This window comes from Sinocyclocheilus grahami, unplaced genomic scaffold (genome assembly GCF_001515645.1).
Source record: "Sinocyclocheilus grahami isolate Dianchi unplaced genomic scaffold, SAMN03320097.WGS_v1.1 scaffold438.1, whole genome shotgun sequence".
Lineage (NCBI taxonomy): Eukaryota > Metazoa > Chordata > Actinopteri > Cypriniformes > Cyprinidae > Sinocyclocheilus > Sinocyclocheilus grahami.
Window position 1 is genome coordinate 167,833 of NW_015505617.1, and position 23,190 is coordinate 191,022.

A 23,190-nucleotide genomic window follows, 5' to 3' on the forward strand; every position below is an offset into this window, starting at 1 on the left:
TATTATTAAATAATACTTGATTATCATATTATAATGCTTGACTGCTTGACTGACTGATATTAAGAGTGTACTTTCAGATATTTAAAAAGCTGTACCATTTTACAAACATTATATATGTTTGTAAAATCGCATAACTTGTATATATAACCGTTGAGGGTTGACTGTATAAAAACAGTTCGTGCTGCACTGTATTTGTTTTGTCCTATCGTATCTATCATATGTTGTTGCCTTATTAAAAAATATGCTATACATTTAAAATAAATGGATTTTAATTTTACAGTATATACTTATATATAAATACATTCATTAATGTTTTTAATGAATGGATTTTATAATAATACAAATAGCAATGTGTAACATTTTACCATATTTAGCATTTTTATTTGTTCCCCACAAAATATTGTTTTTCACTAAATGTTTGGATTTCTAAAATTATTGTGCAATGATTAACTTTTGCTGCCGAATTATCCACTAACCTAGTTTATGATACATTTTTGTCATAGATTATAAATATACATAGGCCTATATTTTTTCATATTTGTTTATTTTATTTTTCTTTATAATGAAGTAGTCTGTATCTAGTAGATTGTGAAAGAATGAATATCAGTTCCACACACAGAGATATATAAATTCTACATTTATTTAAATGAGGGAAAAAAACTTCACTGGTATCGGATCGGTATCGGCCAATACCGAACCCTAGGTATCGAAATTGGTATCGGAGGCGAAAAAGGCGGATCGGAGCATCCCTAGTTTGCAGTACACAAGCCACGGTTAAGACAGCTGACTCCACTGTGATGGGACCCCCCCCTTCTCGCTCTCTCGCACGCGCACACACACACACACACACAACACGATGTGCAAAACTCCGCATTTGAACAGTCAATAGCAAATACTTAAACTAATAACAAAACAGTAGCTGATTCAGAAGCGCCAGATTGTCTTTGCAAAGTCAGAATTACCTCCTCTCCTAGGTTCACGAAACGGTCATCCATAAAATGCATTGCTGTTCTGTTGTAAGTCATCTTAAAGATTCCTAAATGCATCTACTTTCGGAAGGCCAAATAAAGCGCTTTTGCTTTCGCCTAGAAACACACAGCGTCTCCCTGACATGGCTGCTTCAACACTAACTGCGGTTACTGAAACCACGCCTTCTTTCTTTGCTTGAACATTTGGGCGGCATTATGCTAATATTTTCACACAGTGAGGTAGATGTGTGGGGGCGTGTTAGAACGAGCCATTTTAGGGGAGTCTTAACTTTGATAAAGAATATCTCTTTGGTTTTGAGACTTTAGTCTTTGCAACTTCAGGGATCTTATCTATGCACAATCAGCTTGTAACACTCCAAAGAGAATGGAAAACTTGAAATCGCATCATATGACCTCTTTAAGAGACTTACGTTTTAGATGCCATATTTCCTGTTTTTGCTCTAATTCGCCAACAAATATCATTCCAAACATAGCCACAGAGCTTGTTTTGCGTCTCTGAGCAACAGGACGCTGTTTTGTTTCTGAATGAATCGACCGTTTAAATGATTCAGATCAATTGCTATGGCTCACTTAACAGTGACTTGCTGCCACCTACTGGTGGTTTTAATTTGACATTTAAGGTACCTTTTCATTTTTAAATAATTTCAAACATCAGTTTTTAATGTTTTATGTTTAAAATATCAAAACATTATTTATGCATTTGTAACTGCTGGTTAAAGTATCCCATGTCCCTCAGAGCTGCATTAAACAGTGTGTAAATGCATCTAAATGCCACTTCTAATGCCGCTTCTGTGTTTCTCTGCATTGCAAAGATCAATTTTGTTGATACTGATTTAATTTGCTTGGTAACAGCCCAAATGCAAGAATTTGACTTAAAAGATGGTGCACACTTTTAGAAAAAATTGCTTAAAGATAAAAATGCCCATAAAACTTGTTGGAAATAATTGATTTCTATCACTGCTGTGAACTGACCACACAGAATATAAAGAATATAAAAAAATTCAGGAGTCAGCTGCTAGCACAATTAGAGATAAGATTATCGGCACAATAACACACTCTATATCAAAATATAGTCTAATTATCGTTTTCGATAAAATCCCAGAAAAATTATTGAGATATTTTTGTCAATGTCGCACAGCCCTAATTTGTTATTTAATTGATATAATAATTTATTGATAATAATAGTTTAAATAAATATAATAATTAATACCTTTGACTAATCTATTTTCTTAAAAATGTTTTAAAGGCTGAAATGTTGTTTATCATTTTATAAAACTTTTTGTTTTTGTGAAAACTTGTGTCTGAACTGTAAGTTATGCTTTTTACAGTAATTTTACAGTTTAATATGGTACTATAAACATTGCCCTACCCCGCTCATATAGTATTCATTTTATTTGTGCAGCTCTTAAAAAGGTCTTAAAATGGTCTTAAATTTGAGCTTAAAAATCCTGCAGAATCCCTGCCTTCCTTTGGGGGTGCCTAGCACAGCAAAGGGTACCAAAAGGGTGGAGCTAAACTCACCGCAGAATGTTGATTGGTTGACTAGAATCGTCACTTTTGCGTGATACAAGGGGATAAAGCTTCTCCTTCACTCGTTCCACTCTGCTGTCCATGAGTGTTGGGCTTATTTACATCAGAGTGTGCAAACACAAAAAAAAATATAACGGTGTATTTTATAATTTTATATTTTCTCACAGACAATAGCCGTTTCTCAATATGCGTTCTTTTGAAACGTCATTGCCCAAAAACCCGCATCATTTTCAAAATATTACTGTTATTGTGTCATGAAGAGTTTTTTCAGGCGAGAATGTAGTTGTTAAAAGGTGATATATCATGAAAATCTGACTTTTCCAGGTTTTAAGTGCTATAATCAGGTCCCCGGTGCATCTACCAACCAAGGAAATGTGAAAAAGATTAACCCGGTAACTTTGTTTTGGTAAGCCTTTTTCTGCAAGCGTCTGAAAAAACAAGCACGTCTGATTTCGCTCCCCTAGTGACGTTGCAAAGGGATTTCATTATAATATTACCGCCCCTTAATCTGTAAATTTCGAACCACGGCTCCATCATTTTGATTTCGCCAGCGACAACCAAAAAAATATAACGGTGTATTTTATAATTTTATATTTTCTCACAGACATTAGCCGTTTCTCAATATGCGTTCTTTTGAAACGTCATTGCCCAAAAACCCGCATCATTTTCAAAATATTACTGTTATTGTGTCATGAAGAGTTTTTTCAGGCGAGAATGTAGTTGTTAAAAGGTGATATATCATGAAAATCTGACTTTTCCAGGTTTTAAGTGCTATAATCAGGTCCCCGGTGCATCTACCAACCAAGGAAATGTGAAAAAGATTAACCCGGTAACTTTGTTTTGGTAAGCCTTTTTCTGCAAGCGTCTGAAAAAACAAGCACGTCTGATTTCGCTCCCCTAGTGACGTTGCAAAGGGATTTCATTATAATATTACCGCCCCTTAATCTGTAAATTTCCAACCACGGCTCCATCATTTTGATTTCGCCAGCGACAACGGTGTACCAGTTGTAATGCCATGGTGAAAGTTTGAGCAAAACATGCTAACTGTTCTGTCTTTGGCTGCACAGATGACCACAGAGCACTATTTAGATCTAAAATAAACATGCAATTTATTTCCCAGCTGTTTACCTTCACAGACATAACCGACTGTCAGTTTGTCAACTCGTGTGTTTTTAACGTAAACTTGTGTGTGAATGAGAACTTAGTTTAGTACTCACATGCTGTGACAGCCACTTTCTGTCCGTGTGCTTCGGATGTGTGCACTCAGAAAACCGTATATCAGAAGTTTAAATTAATATGGTTTAAAACGCATGATTTCAGCGTGATAAACATGATAATCAGAACCAAAACATGTTTTTTTAGCAGGTATAAGTTGTAATGGCGCAACTCTATTCTGAAAAAGGGGGCGGGGAGCAGCAGCTCATTTGCATTTAAAGAGACAGGCACGAAAAACAGCGTGTTTCTGCTTCCACTCAAAATAGGCATTTTCAAAATGATATAATAAATGATCTGTGGAGTATTTTGAGCTGAAACTTCACAGACACATTCTGGGGACACCTGAGATATATTACATATTGTAAAAAGGGGCATAATATGTCTCCTTTAAAACTCAAAATCTGTGGTTTATTTATAAAGATAGCACCTATTTGAAAATTTGCTCCATCAATTTCGGAGCTCCAGGCGATCACCGGGTGCTCAGTGCTCATGTATCCGCCTAGAGCAGCCTTAGCTCGGCTAGTCCTTCTGTCATTTGCCACTGGCTCTGATGTCTCTGTAGTGATTAAAGATGAGATACAATTCGTTTTGGGTATATTTAACAGGCATTCGTGGTCTCATGAATCTATTATTTGTTCCTGGTCATATCGTTTTGGCTGAGCACAAAGTTATGTTTAACTTTATATATTTATTTTGAACTTTACCGTAGTACAGCGCTGACTTTGTAGAATACGTTTGACTGAATTGATTGCTTTTGTCTTTATTTCCTCTTATATAAGCCTCTTATACTTTGTACTTATACTTTTATAATGGCTATTATTGTTCATTAAAACTGACATTTAACAAAAAGAGGCAGAGTTGTGCTTATTGTCGTGCTTTATCATCGATCACTACTTTCCGGCATACACCACGCCTATCAAGGAAGGGGACTGCTGGCGGTGGAAGCGCAAGCTGGATCAGGGTGTTCGGTCCCGAATCGTACCATACTGTACTATACTGACCCGTACCGCTCGGTGGGAACGAGCCATAAAACCACTCTGTCAGCTTAGCGTACATTTAAACCAGCAATTGCGTGGCAATGCCCAACAAGCATTGGGGAGGCAAGTTTTGCATGGCCAAGCACCACTAAAATCTGTTTGAGGTTACTTGGTTTTGTTGGAAGCAGCCACATAATGATGTTTCCTATCCTATGGCATGTCAGATTTAATAATTGTGTAATAATAATTTGCTTTTTAAATTTAATTTATTTGAAGCTCTTAAAAGTGATACATCTCTACTTTTGCATCTGCAGTGGCTTCAGTAGAGGCTGGTGTTCTCTTTTGATTTTGGTATAAATCCTTTCTAATCATGCCCAGTGGTCAGCTGAATGTTATTTTCTTTTTCCCTGGTTTGAGACGAGACTTCCAGTTTTTCATAGATCCTCCTAACAATATCTTCTGCTAAGTTGTAAATCGTAGCATGGTCTGCTCCAGGCGTGTGTGTGTGTGTGTGTGTGTTTGTTGTCCTTACTATGGAACTGTATCTTATCTCCAGCTGCCAGCCCGGAGTTTTGACGCTGTCCAGTTCAGCTCCCTATTGGCCAGGCTTTTTATTTGCCTGCACTTATTTTAGCACTTATCCTCGCTCCAGAATTAACCTATTTTTTTTACGTCAATGAATTCACTTATCTTTGATTTCACCTGTCTCTCTCTCTCTCTCTCTCTCTCTCTCTCTCTCTCTCTCTCTCTCTCTCTCTCTTAAAAAAAAGTTTGCTAATGCTGGTTGGGCTATTTATCCTCCAAAGAACAGTGGCTTTTCTCTTTCAGACAACATTAGACTTTCATTGCACTAAGCCTGTAAAAGTAAATGCCTGCAGTCTTATCAAGTCAGCAGGGATTTATCAAGAAGGTTTTAAAGATATATGTGTAACTAACGTTAATTTCTTTTATTTGTGGGAAGTGGGAAGACAGAATATCAGACAACTAAGGCCAACAAAGCTAGACGATCTGCCTCATTTGAAAGAAGACCAAGTCGGCGTTACTCTAAAAGGACCATGCAGAACCGAGGTGAGAGAATCTGTCTTGTGTTGTCTTGGGGGATTCATATATTTAAAAATATAATACATACAGTGGTGTGAGAAAGTGTTGGCCCCCTTCCTGATTTCTTGTTTTTTTACATGTTTGTCACATATTAATGTTTCAGATCATCAAACAAATGTAAATATTAGTCAAAGATAACACAAGTAAACACAACATGCCGTTTTTAAATGAAGGTTTTTATTATTAAGGGAAAACAAAATCTAAAACTACATGGCCCTGTGTGAAGAAGTGTTTGCCCCCCTGTTAAAACTGTGGTTTAACTGTATTTAGGACCAGTAGGTTTTTCTTTTCTTATTTTTATGCATTTATTCTCTTAGTCCCAACAAGTAATAGTCCAATTAGTTACAGTGAACCAGTCATCACTTAGTTGTTTTTTTCCAGATGTTTTTGTGCAGTCTTTTATGTCCATTTTTGCTTTTTATAAATAGTTTTAATCTAATCAGCTTTTGTTTTCAGCAACTCCTTTTTCATATAGTTAACTTGCTTTAATGCTTTGAGCCATATAAACTATTTTGAAACCCCAACACTGATTCACTTCCATGCTCATTATTCTGTTGTGACCTCAGCTTTGTGATCTTACATAATAACATGCTTATTTTTTGTTTCCACGCAGGTCTTAACAAATCCTCAGAGTAAGTATTTTACATTCCTGCATTGTGCAATGGAGTTCTTATGGCTCTCGTATAGTGATGAGGTGACTTCCTGTTTCAACATCAGTTATAAAGTATGTGTCATTTGAAAGCACACAAACACACTGTTCAGAGCTGTTCAGATCTTCTATGGACTCAGTTGTGTTACCATACCAGTGTATTCTAGTTGCTATGGTAGTATTAATATATAGTGCAGTGTGTATAGTGACTGTTTATAAATGATGAATGATTTAATGCCCAGAGCTTTTTTAGATTGTTTTTATTTTATATCAAAATGACCAATAAGGCAGTCAGTATTGTATTGAGAGGTGCTTTTCTAAATTATTATGTTTATAAGTACATTGTGCTTTACAGAGATGCTTTCAAACAATGATTTTTATTTTGAGTTGTTTTAAGCATGATTTGAATGTAATTTAAAACATTAAGTATTACTACTACTGTTTTTCATTCTTATTCCAGGGGTAAAATGCATCACTAGTCGGTCAGCTTAAGCACATGCTGTCAGACTGAGTGTTCCACTTTAGTCTTATAAGCACTCCTACTTGGACTGTGATGCAGCTGGTGTTAAAGTTTCAAACATGAACAGCATCATGTGCTGGCACTTTTGTGGTGCTGATTTATGGGGAATTTTCAAGACTCATGATGTGACTAATACAATAATGCTTCACAAATATGATTGTTTTACTAATTGTATTTTTAAAGATCTGGTCACATGCTGAAAACAACATTAGGAATGTCTTAGCTCATCATGATCCAGTGTTGGTTTGACTTGACCACATTTTCTGGTCACCTCTATAAGGACCATCTTTGTGCTGCCTACTGAAGTCAGTCAGCAGTAGCTCATAATCCCTGACATTAGTTTTAATATCACTTGCATTTTCTTCTTCTCTTTCCACAGTAACCACAATAACGGAGTGAGCCCAAGCTTAGAAACAAAGGTAAAACCTTCTTTCTGTTATACAAAAATACAGATAATACTGATAATACCGGTAATAAGAAATGTTTTTGAGCACTAAATCAGCATATTAGAATGATTTCTGAAGGATCACGTTACACTTAAAACTGGAGTAAAGGCTGCTGAAACTTCAGCTGTGCCATCACAGCAATAAATAATATTTGAAAGTATATTATAGACAATGCTTATTTAAAATTTCACAAATATTAAAATGTTATTGTTTTTGATCAAATGAAATGCAACCGTGGTGAGCATAAGAGACTAAAAGAAATATCTTACTGACCCCAAACTTTTGAAACAATTTCACATCACAATTTTAATAATATAAATTAATGTTAATTATGAATTTGACTTGATAAAAATAAACCTGTTTATTTGTTAGTGTATATACTACATATTTAGCTCATTTGGCTTGGAAAGGCTGTTTTGCTTTGAGTTTTTGCAGTACCTTAATGCATCCCACACGCTTTTTCCCTCAGCCCTCCCAAACACGGCCTCCCTGGTCTGGTATGCCTATGGTCAGCAGCCCACCCTCTGCACCAGGCCCTATGGAAATCGAAACCCTCCCCAGGAGCCCCAGAGGCAGCCAATCGGACAAGAGGAGGTGAGCTTCTCACAATTTTAATGCAATAAGACCTCTAAGCAGGTTAATCTGATTCCCTGCTGTTACTTCAGGCCCCCGCGCAGCCAGTTAACATCACTTTGGCAGAGTGCAGCACTTATAAATTATATATTTGGGCTGTTGGATGCTGCTGCTGTGTTGGTGAGCTGGTGTGAGGTTGTGGTGCTGGCTGGTGACTGGTGCTGAAGGTGCTTCGTGCTGTTTTGCTTTGATGTTGAGCAGATGGCTGCTTCAGCACAGGAGAAAACGCTTGCTGGGCTGACAACAACAAACTCTCTCTTGACGTGAAATGCCTGTAGTAGTCTCTTTTTTTCCCCGTCTTGCTTTGTCTCCCGAGGGGTATTATTGTGCTGTGCAGAGCTTTGTTACTTCAGGCCCCCGCACAGCCAGTTAACATCACTTTGGCAGAGTGCAGCACTTATAAATTATATATTTGGGCTGTTGGATGCTGCTGCTGTGTTGGTGAGCTGGTGTGAGGTTGTGGTGCTGGCTGGTGACTGGTGCTGAAGGTGCTTCGTGCTGTTTTGCTTTGATGTTGTGCAGATGGCTGCTTCAGCACAGGAGAAAACGCTTGCTGGGCTGACAACAACAAACTCTCTCTTGACGTGAAATGCCTGTAGTAGTCTCTTTTTTTCCCCGTCTTGCTTTGTCTCCCGAGGGGTATTATTGTGCTGTGCAGAGCTTTGCCTTAAACTTGAACTATTGAAAAGAAATTAAATCAGACGGTGGGGTGGGATTATCGTGGGAGTGTTGGATATGTTGGTCTGTTTTATGAAAATTTGGTCCTCGTTTCTTAATGTTATAGATATTTTTTTGTCTAAACTTTGTTTTAGTCTGATGTTCTGAAACCCCAGTGGCCTTTTCATAAGGCAAGGTATGTACACTCCTGTTTTCAACCCTTCATAGACTTGCTTCAACCAATCAGTGCATTTCTGAGGGAGTCTTCGTGATTGGCTTTGGATCAGTTATTTTTTTCCTTTGGCTGGGCAAATCAGTATCTGCATCCGTTCTTGATTCTAGTCCAAACCATCCAACTCAATCTCAGCTGGATAAATTGAATAGTGGGGTATAAGAGAAAGCTGAAATGGTCGACTTTCTGGTTTTGACTTTGTGACTGTCCTGTCCTGTCTTCTCCTTCGTCAAAACTGAAAATAATACAGATAGTCTCAGTACTAGTACTTTTCCTTGGCAAGTTAAAGCTGGAATCAACAGACAGGTGAACATCCCTTTCTGATGACAGTTTCTAACTTAAATTGATTCTCATTCATTTGTATTAATTCTTCTCACTAACCAAACACAACCCCGTCTAAACTAGTAAATAGACTAAAATACTCGCCTTCAATTTTCTTTTCTCGAGTATATTCTATTCTTTGAAATCATTCAGCCCTCTTTTCTTGTCACCTTACATCTGTCTTACCATCTGCTTTCCCATGACCTTGCTATTTTTTATAATAATAGTAACAATTATTTAGTTTTCATTTATTACTTGTAATTTTAATTAGTAATAATAATACTTAATCTGTATCAGTAAAACACATCATTAATGGTAATAATTAATATTAATAGTAAATATATTATTAATTTAGCTTCACAGTGATTAATTCATGAATAGTAAGCAATAAAAATTGTTTTATATATTTATGTATTATATATTTAATATTTCTTTATGAATTTTGACATGCTAAATATGAAAAAAAAAACATTACTTTTTGTGTATCATTAATTGGGTTGCAATGGGGTTGAAAAATTTCCGGTAAATTTCCAGAAACTTTCCAAAAATCCCTGGATTATTCAAAAAAATCCTGGAAAGTGTCCAACATTTCTAGAATGTTTCCGAAATTACTGGAAATTTTCCACCTTTTTGCAACCCTAATCATTAACAGTGCTCATGAAAAAAAACTAATGTTACAGAATCTTCTAGAATGCTCCCATCCTTGCAATATTATAATTAATGATAGACGTTATAAAGTTTACCTCACCTAAATATTTAATAAAATATTCATGCTACGTGACAATAAATAGTACAGTAATAATCAGCACCACAGAATTACAGAAGAATCAAAGAAGATTTAAAGGGGTCCTGTTATGCTCTTTTACAAAGTCTTGATTTAGTTTTGGGGGTGTACTAGAACATGCTCTCATGCTTGGTGGTTCGAAAAACGCATTATTTTTCACATAATTTACATTATTACAATACCTCTCTCCCCAGGCTGGCACAAAGGGCTCGATTAGTTCCGGCTTTGATGAAGGTCCACCTTCCGAAAAACAAAATGTGTTGTGATTGGTTAGCTTTCCCAGTGCGTTGTGATTGGCGAACAGCTTAGACGGTGTTTCAGTACTGCCATGCCCCTTGCTCCATCTTTCAACAAAAGCTTTTGGTGAATCCGGCACTTCTCACTCGTGATGTGGAAGCTGTCCTCAGTAAAATGGGCAGCATACAATAGCAAATTGGGGTTATAATGCTCCGGAACGGAGTTAAAAAGTAAATTGCAACCACTGTTTCCTGACATCATCCGCTTTCGGAAGCCCAAACAAAGACGTTTGGCACGGAGGTGAAAAAAACAGCGTTTCAGGCGGTCGCGCACCAGATGAGAAGCGCAGCGTCGCGCCACGTCTTTAAAATTCAAATACATTATTTTCTATGAGTGTAGGCACACCGGCGGCACCGTTCGGCGTCTGTCCGCGGCGCCCAGCTACGTCGTGTTATATTTGTAAGAATTGTTCTAGAACAGCGGTTCTCAATTCCAGTCCTCGCGTACCCCCGCTCTGCATGTTTTGCACGTCTCTCTTTGTTAACACACCTGATTCAGATCATCTCGTAAGATGTGAGCTCCGTGTATGAACTGTGTTCTGATTGGCATGCTCCCTACACAGTGTCCATTGCTCCCTACTCCCTGAGCAGGGGAAATCCGTTGAAGTTTACTCCACTTCGGAATATTCATTTACAGATTTGCGCTGCGCCACTGCCTGCAGCGTCTTCACAATTTCTGCTCTATCTAGCCTCTCAGGCAGATAGCTAGTGAGACGTCTACTACAAACTCATGTTATATTCAGTGCAGTTTTGCAACCAGGAAATGCCTTTTCTATAGTGCATTCAAACATACCTCCCTCAAATGTTACCTCTTGTTTTGTCCTGTGATCTGCTCCCTACCCTTTTTTGACTTCTGCACCTCAGACTCTACTGTATTCCTGTCCCTCGTGCTAACACTCCCCCCTCCTCCACTGACCCATCCAGGATTCACTCCCCCCTCAATCCCATCACTGACACCACCGTGACCGACAGGCACCTCCCTGCACCTCCTCTCATACATGGATGCTGCCACAGCCCCTCCACCCCCGCATTCCTCGGATACAAACTAAGCTCCAGGGAACACTGGGATAAAAGGCATATTCTCTGTCTGAGATCAAGCGAGACTACCTGGGCTAAAGACTGAAACCAGCCAGAGAGATGAGATAACTTTCATGGAAGAAGCCTGAAATCCTTACTGTGGCTGTACTTTCGATTAGAATGATTTGGTCATTGTTTAACCAGCTTTGTCACCCAGGAAATATCCTGTTGACATTTATTTTGTCTATTTATTTGACATCTAAATTATGCCTTGATCATCATAACCACACTTTTTATATTAGATATTAGACGCTTTCCACAAATAGGGTACAAAGTAGGGCATTAAACTCTTAAAAATGAAGTATTCGTAGTGAAAGGATGTACATGAATTTGAAAAGTTGTCTTTCAAGAGGTCAAGCTAAATATTAATATGAGATTTGATTTGATTTTAACAATAAACCTTAAATATAAACATTTATAAAAGAAAAACCAAAACACCAAAGTGGGCAACAGTCCTACCTAAGTTGGGACTTTTTTTAGTATGGACTATTTCATATAAATTAGAAATACATTTTCTTATTTGTGGAAAGTGCCATTATAATTATATATCTTATTTCAGTATGTCTTTGTGTGATCATAATGATCTGATTATTGAATTGTCATGAGTTCTCATTTGGTTATTTGGGCATTTTTTTGTTTTATCCACTTGACAATGTGTAGTGCAGTATACACTGTTTTTAGATTTGTCTACAGTACTATAATCAAAGGACGTATGCATCTTACATGGCTTTAAGACGTTTGATTAAAATGAACAAACAGAAGCAACTCCCCATTGCATGTTTCAGTTTCTCTTGAGGTTTTTACTGTACATTTCTGTAAATGACAAACTTGGCCATGTCGTAAGGTGGAAGTTTTTTATTTTACTTGGTTTATACAAACACTGAATACTGGAAAGTGCAAAGTGGTTTTAGTCAGCATGGCAAGGGGTGACGTGTCCATTATTAAGCCTCCTTTGAAAGTCAATCTCATTCTAGTCATTTATGGGATGTGACTCTGTTCCCTCCATCATTTTAGTCAGGAAGGGGAGGAATACATTGCTTTGTGTGATTCTAGTACAGGCATTACTAATGTGCGTGTGTGGTCTTTTAATCTAGATCTAGTGGAATGTGTGTGGTCAGTTGGCATATGACTGTGTTAGATAATGGTTCCGTTCCTTTTGTGTTCTTCAGTAATGACTGTCTCTGCTCATTTTTGATTGTAAAGGCTTGATTATGCCGTTAGGGTTGTGCAATACATCAGATATAGAAATACATATTCATTGCCCAACCATCGCCCAACACCCATCTGCTTTTGAGTACACTATCTTTTAGTGTTTTTTTTTTTTTTTTTTTTTATTTTACTTTTCTTGAATTTTTAATTTGCTAACCTTTTTTGCTATTGCATTGCTGTAACTTGAGTCTTGGCCCGGCCTCAAGCATTTTTGTCCAGGTGAGTCACATTTGTCATATATCTACCAATGTGGACCCTGTTCGAGCAGCATATACAGGGTTACATCCTGTAATTGACAGATGGTAATTAACCCTTTCATCCTTCACAGCATGCCCTTGGTGACTGACCTCTTGGAGACGTGCGTAGATGAGGTTCTTCGTGCCCCTGTTCCCATGGTGACAGCAGAAGAAGTGGGACCAGGTGCTGCTCATACCACCACCAGCACAGCCACAGAGGAGGCCCTCTCTCTGACCGGTGAGAAAATACATTGCAGATAGAGTGGGATGAAATTTTTGTTTTATGCAAGTGTTTGTCTTGCATATTTTTTTTGTCATAATTAAATGTATTTATTTATTTGTTCACAACAATTATAAAAAAAATTTACATCCAAACTATTTTATAATATACATTATAAATGTTATAAATGTGCTTTTGTAACCTGAAACACAAAAAGAGTTTGTATTTTTAACTGGGTAAAAAGTAAACACTAATATTGTCTGCTTCAAGAATACTCCACTTCAGAATAATAAATAAAACTGTATTGGCTAGTACCAATCCCAAATACACTACCGTTCAAAAGTTTGGAGGCAGTCGGCAGTAAATTTATTTTTTTTTTATAAAGAAATTAATACTTTTATTTAGCAAGGAGGCTTTAAACGGATCACAGATGACAATAAGGACTTTCATCAAAGAATCCTATATAAATGTATTATGATTTCCACAATATTATTAGGCAGCACATCTGTTTTCAACATTGATGATAAGTTAGGTCTCTTGAGCACTAAATCAGCTTATTTGAATGGTTTTGAATGATCATGTGACACTGAAGACTAAAGTAATGACAGCTAAAAAGTCAGCTTTGCATCACAGTAATAAATTACATTTTAAAATATATTCAAATAGAGAACGTTTTTTTTTTAAATGGTAATAATATTTCACAACAGTGCTGATTTTACTTGGTTTTGATCACACAAATGCAGTTTTGTTGAACATAAGGACTTCTTTAAAAACATTTTTATTAATGTTACTGACCATTTCTTTTGAATGGTAGAGTATATAAATGTATATATTTAAATTCATTATCTCTTTTATTTAAAATAATAAATATTAAAAAAATGTACGTCTGCATGCTTTTATGAAACAAAGTACAACTTGCATTATTTTACTTAATCTATTATTTGATTATTGTCTTTATAGTTATGGTATTTTCATGCTCTGCCTATCTATTGTGTGATCTGATTATCTCCAGAGTGAACATGTTTTAATCCCCACACATGCAGATGTGTTTCCATCTCTCTTCTGACCTCTCATTGTTTAATGAATCTGTTCTCGTCCTCAGAGGCTGCAGCTCGGCTCAAGCAACTAGATATTGAAAACACTCCAGTGTCTGCTTCAGCCAGAACAAACGTCAACCTCAACATGAACAACCAGGTCAGTTCAGCCATTCAAAAGCCCCACACACGCACACGGTGTGTTTTTGCAATATGTCCCCCCTCCACACACCGCATCTTATTAAAGCTTGACATAAACTTTAAATACAAGGAGCAGTAACCTCAGGATGTACTTTAAATTAAATGTGAATAGGGAAGGTGATTACTCATGCTATTACAGCAGTCTTTGATCTATATTTTTTCCAGCTCAGTGCCATTTAAGGTATTATGCTATAAAGAGCTGATGATTATTTCAGCCTGGACTATGTTTATTTAAGCAAAGAGACTGAAACACAGTGCAAACAAATTCATAATCAGAAGAACACATGCTTTGGTTTGTGTGCAGGAGGAAGTGGTGAAACTGAGAGAGAAAAGTTTGAATAGTGTGGGCAGCAGTCCTGTCCTGAACCAGCTCAAATGTCCTGAGGAACTCAAGAGCAACATCCTGAAAGCTCAGGCAGAGGCAGCGCTCAAGGTATCATATGTATCACTGTCATATGCCCCATTTACACGTGATGTTAATATTAATCTCCACTCGGACAGTTCAGTTGGCTGCTTATCTTCCTCAAAGGAAGAGTGTCTTATTTAATGTCTACGTACATGGTTTACGACCTCAACGTGTTAACGTCAGGTACTCTGAAAATGATGCATAAAGTTCTTTTATATGTTTTGTAAATGTTCATCTCTTTGTTTAGGATTCTAGAGATGAGCTTGGACTGATTCCAGACAAGAACTGTAACCTGCAGGAGGCAGCAGCCAGGTATGATGTACACTATATTGCCAAAAGTATTGGGACACCCCCTTCTAATGAACAGGTTTGACTACTTTAGTCATTTCCATGTGTACAAATCTTAAGGTGTATTCACACCAGGAAAGTCCGCTAGTTCACTTGCTTTGGTCTGGACCAAATACAATGTTGATTTCTTTAGTTTGGTGCGGTTCGCATTCACACTGCTCTTTTTGCAAGTGAACCAGAAATTGTAAACAAAACAACACGTGTGCTAAAGGTCATCCATTCATTGGTTCATCCATTCAACCGTACCAGAGTTTGTTTGGAACCGGACCGAGACCACCTCTTCAGCTGGGTCTCGGTATGGTTGTTTGGTCCGCACCCGAGTGCGATTACTGTATTCACACCTGCCCAAAAGATCCGCACCAAGGGGGAAATGAACTTGAGTTCGATTCAATCGAACCAAACAAGACAGGTGTGAATACACCCTTATAAGCATGTAATGATATTCTGGGGAATTGTGTGCTCCTAATTTTATAGCAGTTTGGACAGGAGCCTTTTCTATTCTAACATGACAGTGCCTCTGTGTATAAGGCAAGGTTCAAAAAGAAATGATTGATCCAGTCAGTGTGGAAGAACCTGACTGTCTGCAGAAAGCCAAGTCCTAATCCCAGCTGAACACCTCTGGTGTGACTTTAAATGCAGACCTGGAGCCAAAATATCATTAATATCATCCCTAGAATATCATTACATGCTGATTACATGAGATTTGGACTCATGGAAATGGCTAAAGTTGTCAAACCTGTTCATTAGAAGGGGTGTCCAATACGTACAATACAATATAGTGCATTTGTCTTGCTGTAACAGTTGGGCACAAACATTTACATTGTTACATAGTTATTTAAAATTATTTTTTAATAATGAAAATATGTGAATGGTGGGTGGTAATGCCTGTCTGTCTCTTTTATCAGACTGATGGGTCGTGGGGGGCGTATGGGAAGCACATCCTCTTTGCCAGTGAGTGGGAGAGCAGAGCGCCAGGAGTCCTGGGACTTGCTCAAGCAGCCCGGCCTGCTGCCCTGCTCTACCAGCAGGTGAGTCCACAGCAGACAAAACCTACTCCCAAGTACAGTGAGAAGATTGTACTACAAAGAAGAATTGCTTTGTTGTTTGAGTGTGTGGATTTAGACATAGTAGGGCCATGTGAGTGAGCCTGTGGGCCTGTAATCCTCCTGGGACAGAGTCTGAGGCAGTGGAGCACAAGCAGGCAGGCAGAAGCTGGGGAACACCCAGATTAAAGGGGCCACCTGGTCCTCCCATCAACAAGCCAGGACGTTTTATTTATTTTGTACAGTATATGATCTTACACTACCATTCAAAAGTTTGGGGTCATGTTTTGTCTTTTTTTTTTCCTTTCATTTAGCAAGTACTCATAAATTGATGAGAAGGACAGATAAAACTTAAATGTATTTAATTTCAAATAAATGCTATTCTTTTAAATAATAAATGGACAAAAATATTAAGCAGCACAAATGTTTAAGATGTTTGTTACAGTTAGAATTAAATCTTTTATGCTGTTATTTTTTTGTAGGATTAAACCAAATAATATATCCTGCCATATCTGTCCTGTCCTGTTCACTCCAAACTTGTGGAACATTATTGCAATAAGTAAATTAAACAAAACAAGCCTTTATTTTGACCCTTTTTGTTTCATTGCGACATTGAATTTTACATTACTGTGTGAGAATTTGTGCGAAAAACGAATTAATGCAACAATGTGACAAAATATAATGTTACAAAAGTTTAAACATTGGTAATTAGAAGTAAAAAGATGTTTATTGAGCACTAAATCAGCATATTAGAATGATTTCTGGAGAATCATGTGACACTGAAGCCTTGAGTAATGACTGCTGATAATTCAGCTTTCCCATCACAGGAATAATGGCTGCGGAATATACATTTTGCACTTTAAAATATTAAAATAGACAACAGTTTGTAATAATATTTTGCAATATTATTGTTTTTACTGTATTTTTGATCAAATAAATGCAGCCTTGGTAAGCAGGACAGACTTGCTGACCCTTTTCAACTTTTCAACAGTAGTGTATGTTAACAAGTAAGAATGTTTCCAAAGAGGTAGAGCAAATTTGTGCACTTCTGTGTCCTAAAAGCTAGACTGAGATGTTTCAGTTGCTACTTTAAAATAAATGATAAATTATTTTCTTTTTCTAATTGACAGCATTTCACAGATCATGTCCATAGACTGTTCCTTGTATTGAGGCCAGAACATTCATTAATGTAGCCTGTGATTAAAAGCTCACTGTTGCCATCTAGTGTCAACTGTTGATATGTAGTTACAGATGGGTCATATGGCTGTGGTCTGCCTGGAAACATGTTCTTATGTAACCACATGTACTCATGCCACAGATTGACTGCACGATTAGCTGTGTACACTGACCTGGCTGCAACCGTTCAGCTCTGATAGTCACGTGATAAAAGAAACATGTCAAATGAGTGTCTTAATGTGTAAGATTTTTTTCTCCGTTTAACATCACATTTACAATTAGATGTCTGTAGAATCAAATAAACATTATGTGGCTGATGGTTAAAATTATATACAGTATGAAAATGAGGTATTATGGAAAGGAACCAAAGATTAAATGATAATTCACTACTGATGCCTACATCAGATGCTCAATTTGTAGACACCAGAATTATGGGTTTGATTCACAGGGAACACAGACACACACTGGCACAATCATCTGTCAAATGTGTAAATAATTTGTACCTTTACAATGGTACACATTTTGTCAGGACTCTCTGGAAGGCGTCCAAATACACACACACAAACCCATAATCGACAGTAGTCACAAAGTGACCCCAAGTCATTTCCTCAAACACTTCATAAGAGGTGTTCATAAGGTTTCATTCAAGGGTGAACATTGTGATTTCCTGTGTGATTTCCTTTAAATGAACACTAATGAATAGCTTGAGAGGTGCTTTGAAATGCTCAAAGGTTTTCAATGTCTTTGTGCTCATTTCCAGTGCTCAAAATCAAAAGGTTTGTGTCCAGAGCTCTTCTCAGACATGCTCCATCACTGTTGAAAAGATCTGAATACTTATATATATATATATATATATATATATATATTATTATTTATTTTTTTTGGTCAGGAAAGAGGGACAAGAACATTTTCATCCACAGCTACAGCCACCATTGTTTTATCATAAGGCGCGTTTCCATTACAGATTTGCGCAAAACTTTGGCGATATTTTCTGAATGTCGATAAAAAAATTATTGCGAAATGACGGCTAAAACGTAACCTTTTGCCTCTCGCGATAAGTCATGGCAACGGATTTTGGCTATATTTATTCGAAGGAGGCTTATGTATGTATCTTTACAGAAGCAGCAAAGAGAGCCGCTTCAGAAACGTGCGTGGCGCGGCTGGAATAAACCATAGCCTGCTATATATATATATATATATATATATATATATATTATTATTTATTTTTTTTGGTCAGGAAAGAGGGACAAGAACATTTTCATCCACAGCTACAGCCACCATTGTTTTATCATAAGGCGCGTTTCCATTACAGATTTGCGCAAAACTTTGGCGATATTTTCTGAATGTCGATAAAAAAATTATTGCGAAATGACGGCTAAAACGTAACCTTTTGCCTCTCGCGATAAGTCATGGCAACGGATTTTGACGGATTTTGGCTATATTTATTCGAAGGAGGCTTATGCATGTATCTCTACAGAAGCAGCAAAGAGAGCCGCTTCAGAAACGTGCGTGGCGCGGCTGGAATAAACCATAGCCTGCATAAAAACATAAACACAAGCATTGAGTGGCCGTAATCAGCTTCAGTGACCGTATCAGAGCCACACTGCACCGCAGACGTGTGCAGTGTAAATTGTCTTAAGTATTAATAGTATCAATTTCAATTTGCGCAATTTGAAGGGTAATGGAAACGCGCCTATATATAGTAGCTTCAAGATTCAGTCAGGAAAAAAAGACTTGAAGTGCATTTGTTCATGAATAGTGCTCATTCAAGTCATTGTCTGTCCTCAGCCTGGAAGAGAACGCAGATGACTTCATCTCTTCTGTGCCGCTTCTGTCATCAGATCCAGTGAATGAAGCCCAGTCATCCAAGGTAACAGAAGTGGCTTAATGCCATTCCAGCTGCTGGCACAGTGTAACAAGAGTCCACAGCAGCTGTCAATATATACACTATCATTTACTCACTCATGACTGAAACATGCTCTCCTTTACAAGGAAAATAAATCCAGCACAACATCACTTTTATTTTCTTTGCCTGTCAAACGTTCATAACAGTGTATTGAGGTTTTGCTGTTTGCTCAGTGGTTCATCAGGATTGTCAATAGAGTGCTGCAGGCATGACAACCACTAGTTAATATCCCCCTAGTTCCCTCTACAAAAAGCCATGAGGAATTTTTCCCTTGGCAGATAAATATGTGACCAATACATTTTTATGGTATTTAAATGTTTATCATGGTAATCTTCACAAATAACCACAAATTTGGTAAATTTTGAAGCCTAAATACAATTATTACAGTAGTTTATTACTGAATTTATTTTGTTATAGAATAAAACGTGGTTGACCTTTTGTTAACCATAGACCTCACTTCAGGCGTATAACCAAAACCCCATTGACTTGGGGATGATGGAACTCAAAGTGCACTTATTTCTGGGTAATAACATACAACTATTATGACTATAATATTAAGTTAATGAAACCATAAAAAAAAAAAAAATAGAATATCATAGAAACTTGAGAGTGGGTTCTTTGGACTTGGGCCACTTTACATTCACCTCACAATGCCACATTTACTATTTACTTATATTTTTATCCATTTATGTTAAATATTCTCCCTTTAGGTTTTTGATTTCAAATAATTACAAAAGCATCACTTTTTGTGATGTCTTGTCGGCATTGACACATCCTGCAGGAAATGCAGATCTAGTCATTGAATGTGCTTTTGGTTGGCTTACGCTTTAGAGCATGTGGCTTTTTACAATGCAGGTCAAAGTTCAGGATCCTGAGCTGTTGACAGCCCCTCTGACTGATAACCTGATAGACTTCACAGAACCCATCCCTGTAGTAAGTTCAGCACTGCCACTCACGATATGCTTGTAATGCTTGTAGTAAGCAAAAGTTTGATTCTATAATTGACTGTATGGCACAATAATGCCTGTTCTCTTTAGGTGTTTTCACATCATTGAAGTATTAACATTTTTGATTTGACATAGGTGCCAGCTCCCAAACCCACAATCACTCCTCGATGGATCATTCCAGCTTCAACACCTATAGTGAGTTGACCTCTTTACTCATTTTGATGAAGATATTACATGAAAATGAAATCTGATAATGGATTGATTGCATACTCTGAATATGATACATTTAGTACGATTTAACAGTACCTCCCAACTGACTGTAGAGTTTTAGCTGTTTTCCTGGTGAGGACTCCGGACACAGATCCATGCATCACTGTAGAAGAACAGCAACTTTATCTAAGCGTTTGCACAGGGATGCCTCTTCATATTTCTCTGCAGCTGTGTAGATGCACTCTGTAGATTTATATAGATTTAGAAGAAGCTTTCATATTGCAGCAGATGATGATGACTCACTATATCATGCCACATGTTCAATGGAGTGTACATTTTCATTACCCTCACTTCTCACATTTCTGACTGTCCCCCTGCTTCCTCTCTCACATCTAGCAGTCTGGCACCTTTACTAACGGCCTCCTTGACTATACAGCAAAGATGTCATCATCTCACCATCCTGAAGGGGCTGCTATTTCCTCACTCCCCCATCTCTCTCTCACTCACAATGTGATTGCCACAAGGTTTGTTTCATCTCTGCTCTGTTGAGGACAGTTGTCCTACTACTTTCCTAAGCAATCAGATTTACCATTTTCAACTTGGTAGATGATAAAAACCAAGAGGAGTCACCATTTTTGTGGGTGTTTCTCCACTGAGAGCCACTCGAAAGTAGTGTATTCAATTAAATCTACTAGCTTTGTAGATTTGTTTAATGTTTTGATCATTCTTATGCTCACCAAGGTTTTATTTGATCAAAAATACAGTAAAAACAGGAATACGGTTAAATAGTTACTTTTTTTTTAAAGAACTGTTTTCTGTTTTAATACATTTTTAAATTGTAATTTATTCCAAAGCTGAATTTTCAGCAGCCATTACTCCAGTCTTCGGTGTTGCATAATCCTTCCAAATGTGGTGTTCAAGAAACATTTCTTATTATTGCTGTAGATTCTCTGATGAATAGAACAGTATTTAAAATGGAAATCTTTTGTAACGTTATGAATATATTTACTGTAATTTCAGCTCAATTTAATGCATTCTTGCTGTGATTAAAAAGTATTAATAGCTCATATAAGATTTTAAATATACATGGACATATTACAACATAACATGTTACTACAGTGTAATTTGTCATCTACTGTTTAGTTGAAATATTTCACTGGGTGTACTGTGTAGTGTGTAAGTGCAGTTCTTAAGTGTGCTTCACTGTGTTGTGTTAGATGTTATGTGAGACACAGGAGCAGCTGAGACCTCGGTCACCCACTGGCTCATACTATATGAAAACTGCGAAAGACTTGGACCATGTAAACAAGCTAAAATGTTATTCACTGTGATACAATGAAAGGAAAAAAATCACTCGCAGTCTGTGCCAGTGGTTACTGCAAATGAGAGGTTTTTCATGGACCCTTCCTTCTCCACTACGAGTTCCACAAGCATTTGCTGCTATTTTTCAGTATACTGAAAAGTACGTAATTGGTATAATCACTGGGATGAAATGTTTGGAGGTCAAATCTTGTAAATAATTATTCGTCAGTTGTTTATATGGTCTTACCTGTTCTGATTTGCTCTGACTTTAGTGGAAGTGCTCAATCACAGAAGGCAGTTGTAGCTGGAATCCGTTGATATGCTAATCGTTCTGTTCTCCAAGTCTCACACTGTAGGCTTATTTACATACAGTATATTAATGATCTGTAGATGTCACAGCAATGATCAGTTTATATCAATACACTGACTGTAAGTCTTGTCATTTTGTATAATATGATACTCCACAAGTAAAAGATATGTTAACATTGTTATTGGACCTGTGCTTTATGTGCATGCAGTGTGTATGTCTGTGTGTGTTTGTTTATATATAGAGAGAGATACTATTGAATTTAATCTTAATGCGACTGGAAATTGAGATTTTTATGATTGTTATTAATTTGTTTAGATGTTACAGCTTGCTATTTACCCACTAAATTTGTTAAAATGGAAAAAGAATGAATGGCTTACTTAATAGTTTGTTGGCATAATTTTTGCCTCTCAATTCCTTGCTTTAAAGTAATAGATTATTTTAAAATACATGTTGCTGATATTAAATCAATAAACTTATGTGCATATGGCTTAAGCGTAAAAGATAAAATGTTAGTAAATTAAATAAACCTTATGCACTTGCTTGTACTTTAGGTTTAGGAATAAACTAATGGATTTGATCAGGAAGAAAAAACCTTACACCAAGTTGTGCAAAAGGAAAGAATTTCATTTTCAGAATTCATTTCAGTTACGTGTACTAAAATATTCCCAAAGGAAGAATATGTAATTGTGTCAAAAATAAATAAATACATAAAAATCCTTACTATGCAATGACAAAGTTGTGGTCATAACCTCATGCCTTTCTTTGCTTGATTGAACCTAGAGACGTCGCTGTCACTTCCTGGACTCAGAGCTGCCATGGACTCAGGTAAAACAACTAAAACAGTAGAAATTACTCAAGTCTGCGTCTGTGAGAATCTACTTGTAGGAGCATACTTGCTAGGTTATTCTGTTAGTAAGTTTGTCAGAATGTCTGTTGAAACGTTTCCCCTGCCAGTGTGGCTGAAGTCTCCAGTGGAGCAGCAGGTGGAGCCAGAGCTCTTCATGAGTCAAGCATAGGGTCAAACTTCAGTCCTCTATCTCCTATAAGCTCCAAACTTCACGAATTAGATGAGATCACACAACGTACTTTTTCAGTTTTTGTTGTTGTTGTGGTTCACCTCAATATTCTTTATAAAAGTTAAGAGTCAGCCACCCCTACCTAAAACAGCTCGTTCTAACACGTTCTCGATTCTAGGATTTTCATTTTGGGGGGGGG

At 37.2% G+C, this 23,190-nt stretch overlaps 1 protein-coding gene across 5 annotated transcripts in view; it reads left to right on the forward strand.

Moving 5' to 3' along the window:
- LOC107551945 (band 4.1-like protein 5) overlaps window positions 1-20,997 on the forward strand; it is a 49,016-nt gene extending 28,019 nt beyond the window's left edge. For 2 of the 5 annotated variants that reach the window (XM_016233737.1, XM_016233738.1), the window contains exons 13-25: window positions 5,673-5,779; window positions 6,426-6,444; window positions 7,361-7,400; window positions 7,897-8,021; window positions 12,965-13,110; window positions 14,195-14,286; window positions 14,632-14,760; window positions 14,981-15,045; window positions 15,987-16,109; window positions 19,089-19,170; window positions 20,062-20,139; window positions 20,289-20,348; window positions 20,760-20,995. In XM_016233737.1, coding sequence (XP_016089223.1) covers window positions 5,673-5,779; window positions 6,426-6,444; window positions 7,361-7,400; window positions 7,897-8,021; window positions 12,965-13,110; window positions 14,195-14,286; window positions 14,632-14,760; window positions 14,981-15,045; window positions 15,987-16,109; window positions 19,089-19,170; window positions 20,062-20,139; window positions 20,289-20,348; window positions 20,760-20,912 — 1,219 coding nt within the window. In that variant the 3' untranslated portion in view covers window positions 20,913-20,995. Of the gene's footprint in view, window positions 1-5,672; window positions 5,780-6,425; window positions 6,445-7,360; window positions 7,401-7,896; window positions 8,022-12,964; window positions 13,111-14,194; window positions 14,287-14,631; window positions 14,761-14,980; window positions 15,046-15,986; window positions 16,110-19,088; window positions 19,171-20,061; window positions 20,140-20,277; window positions 20,349-20,759 lie in introns of those variants that run through there. The other 3 variants (XM_016233739.1, XM_016233741.1, XM_016233742.1) reach the window with 3 other exon arrangements.
- The last annotated feature ends 2,193 nt before the right edge of the window (window positions 20,998-23,190 follow it).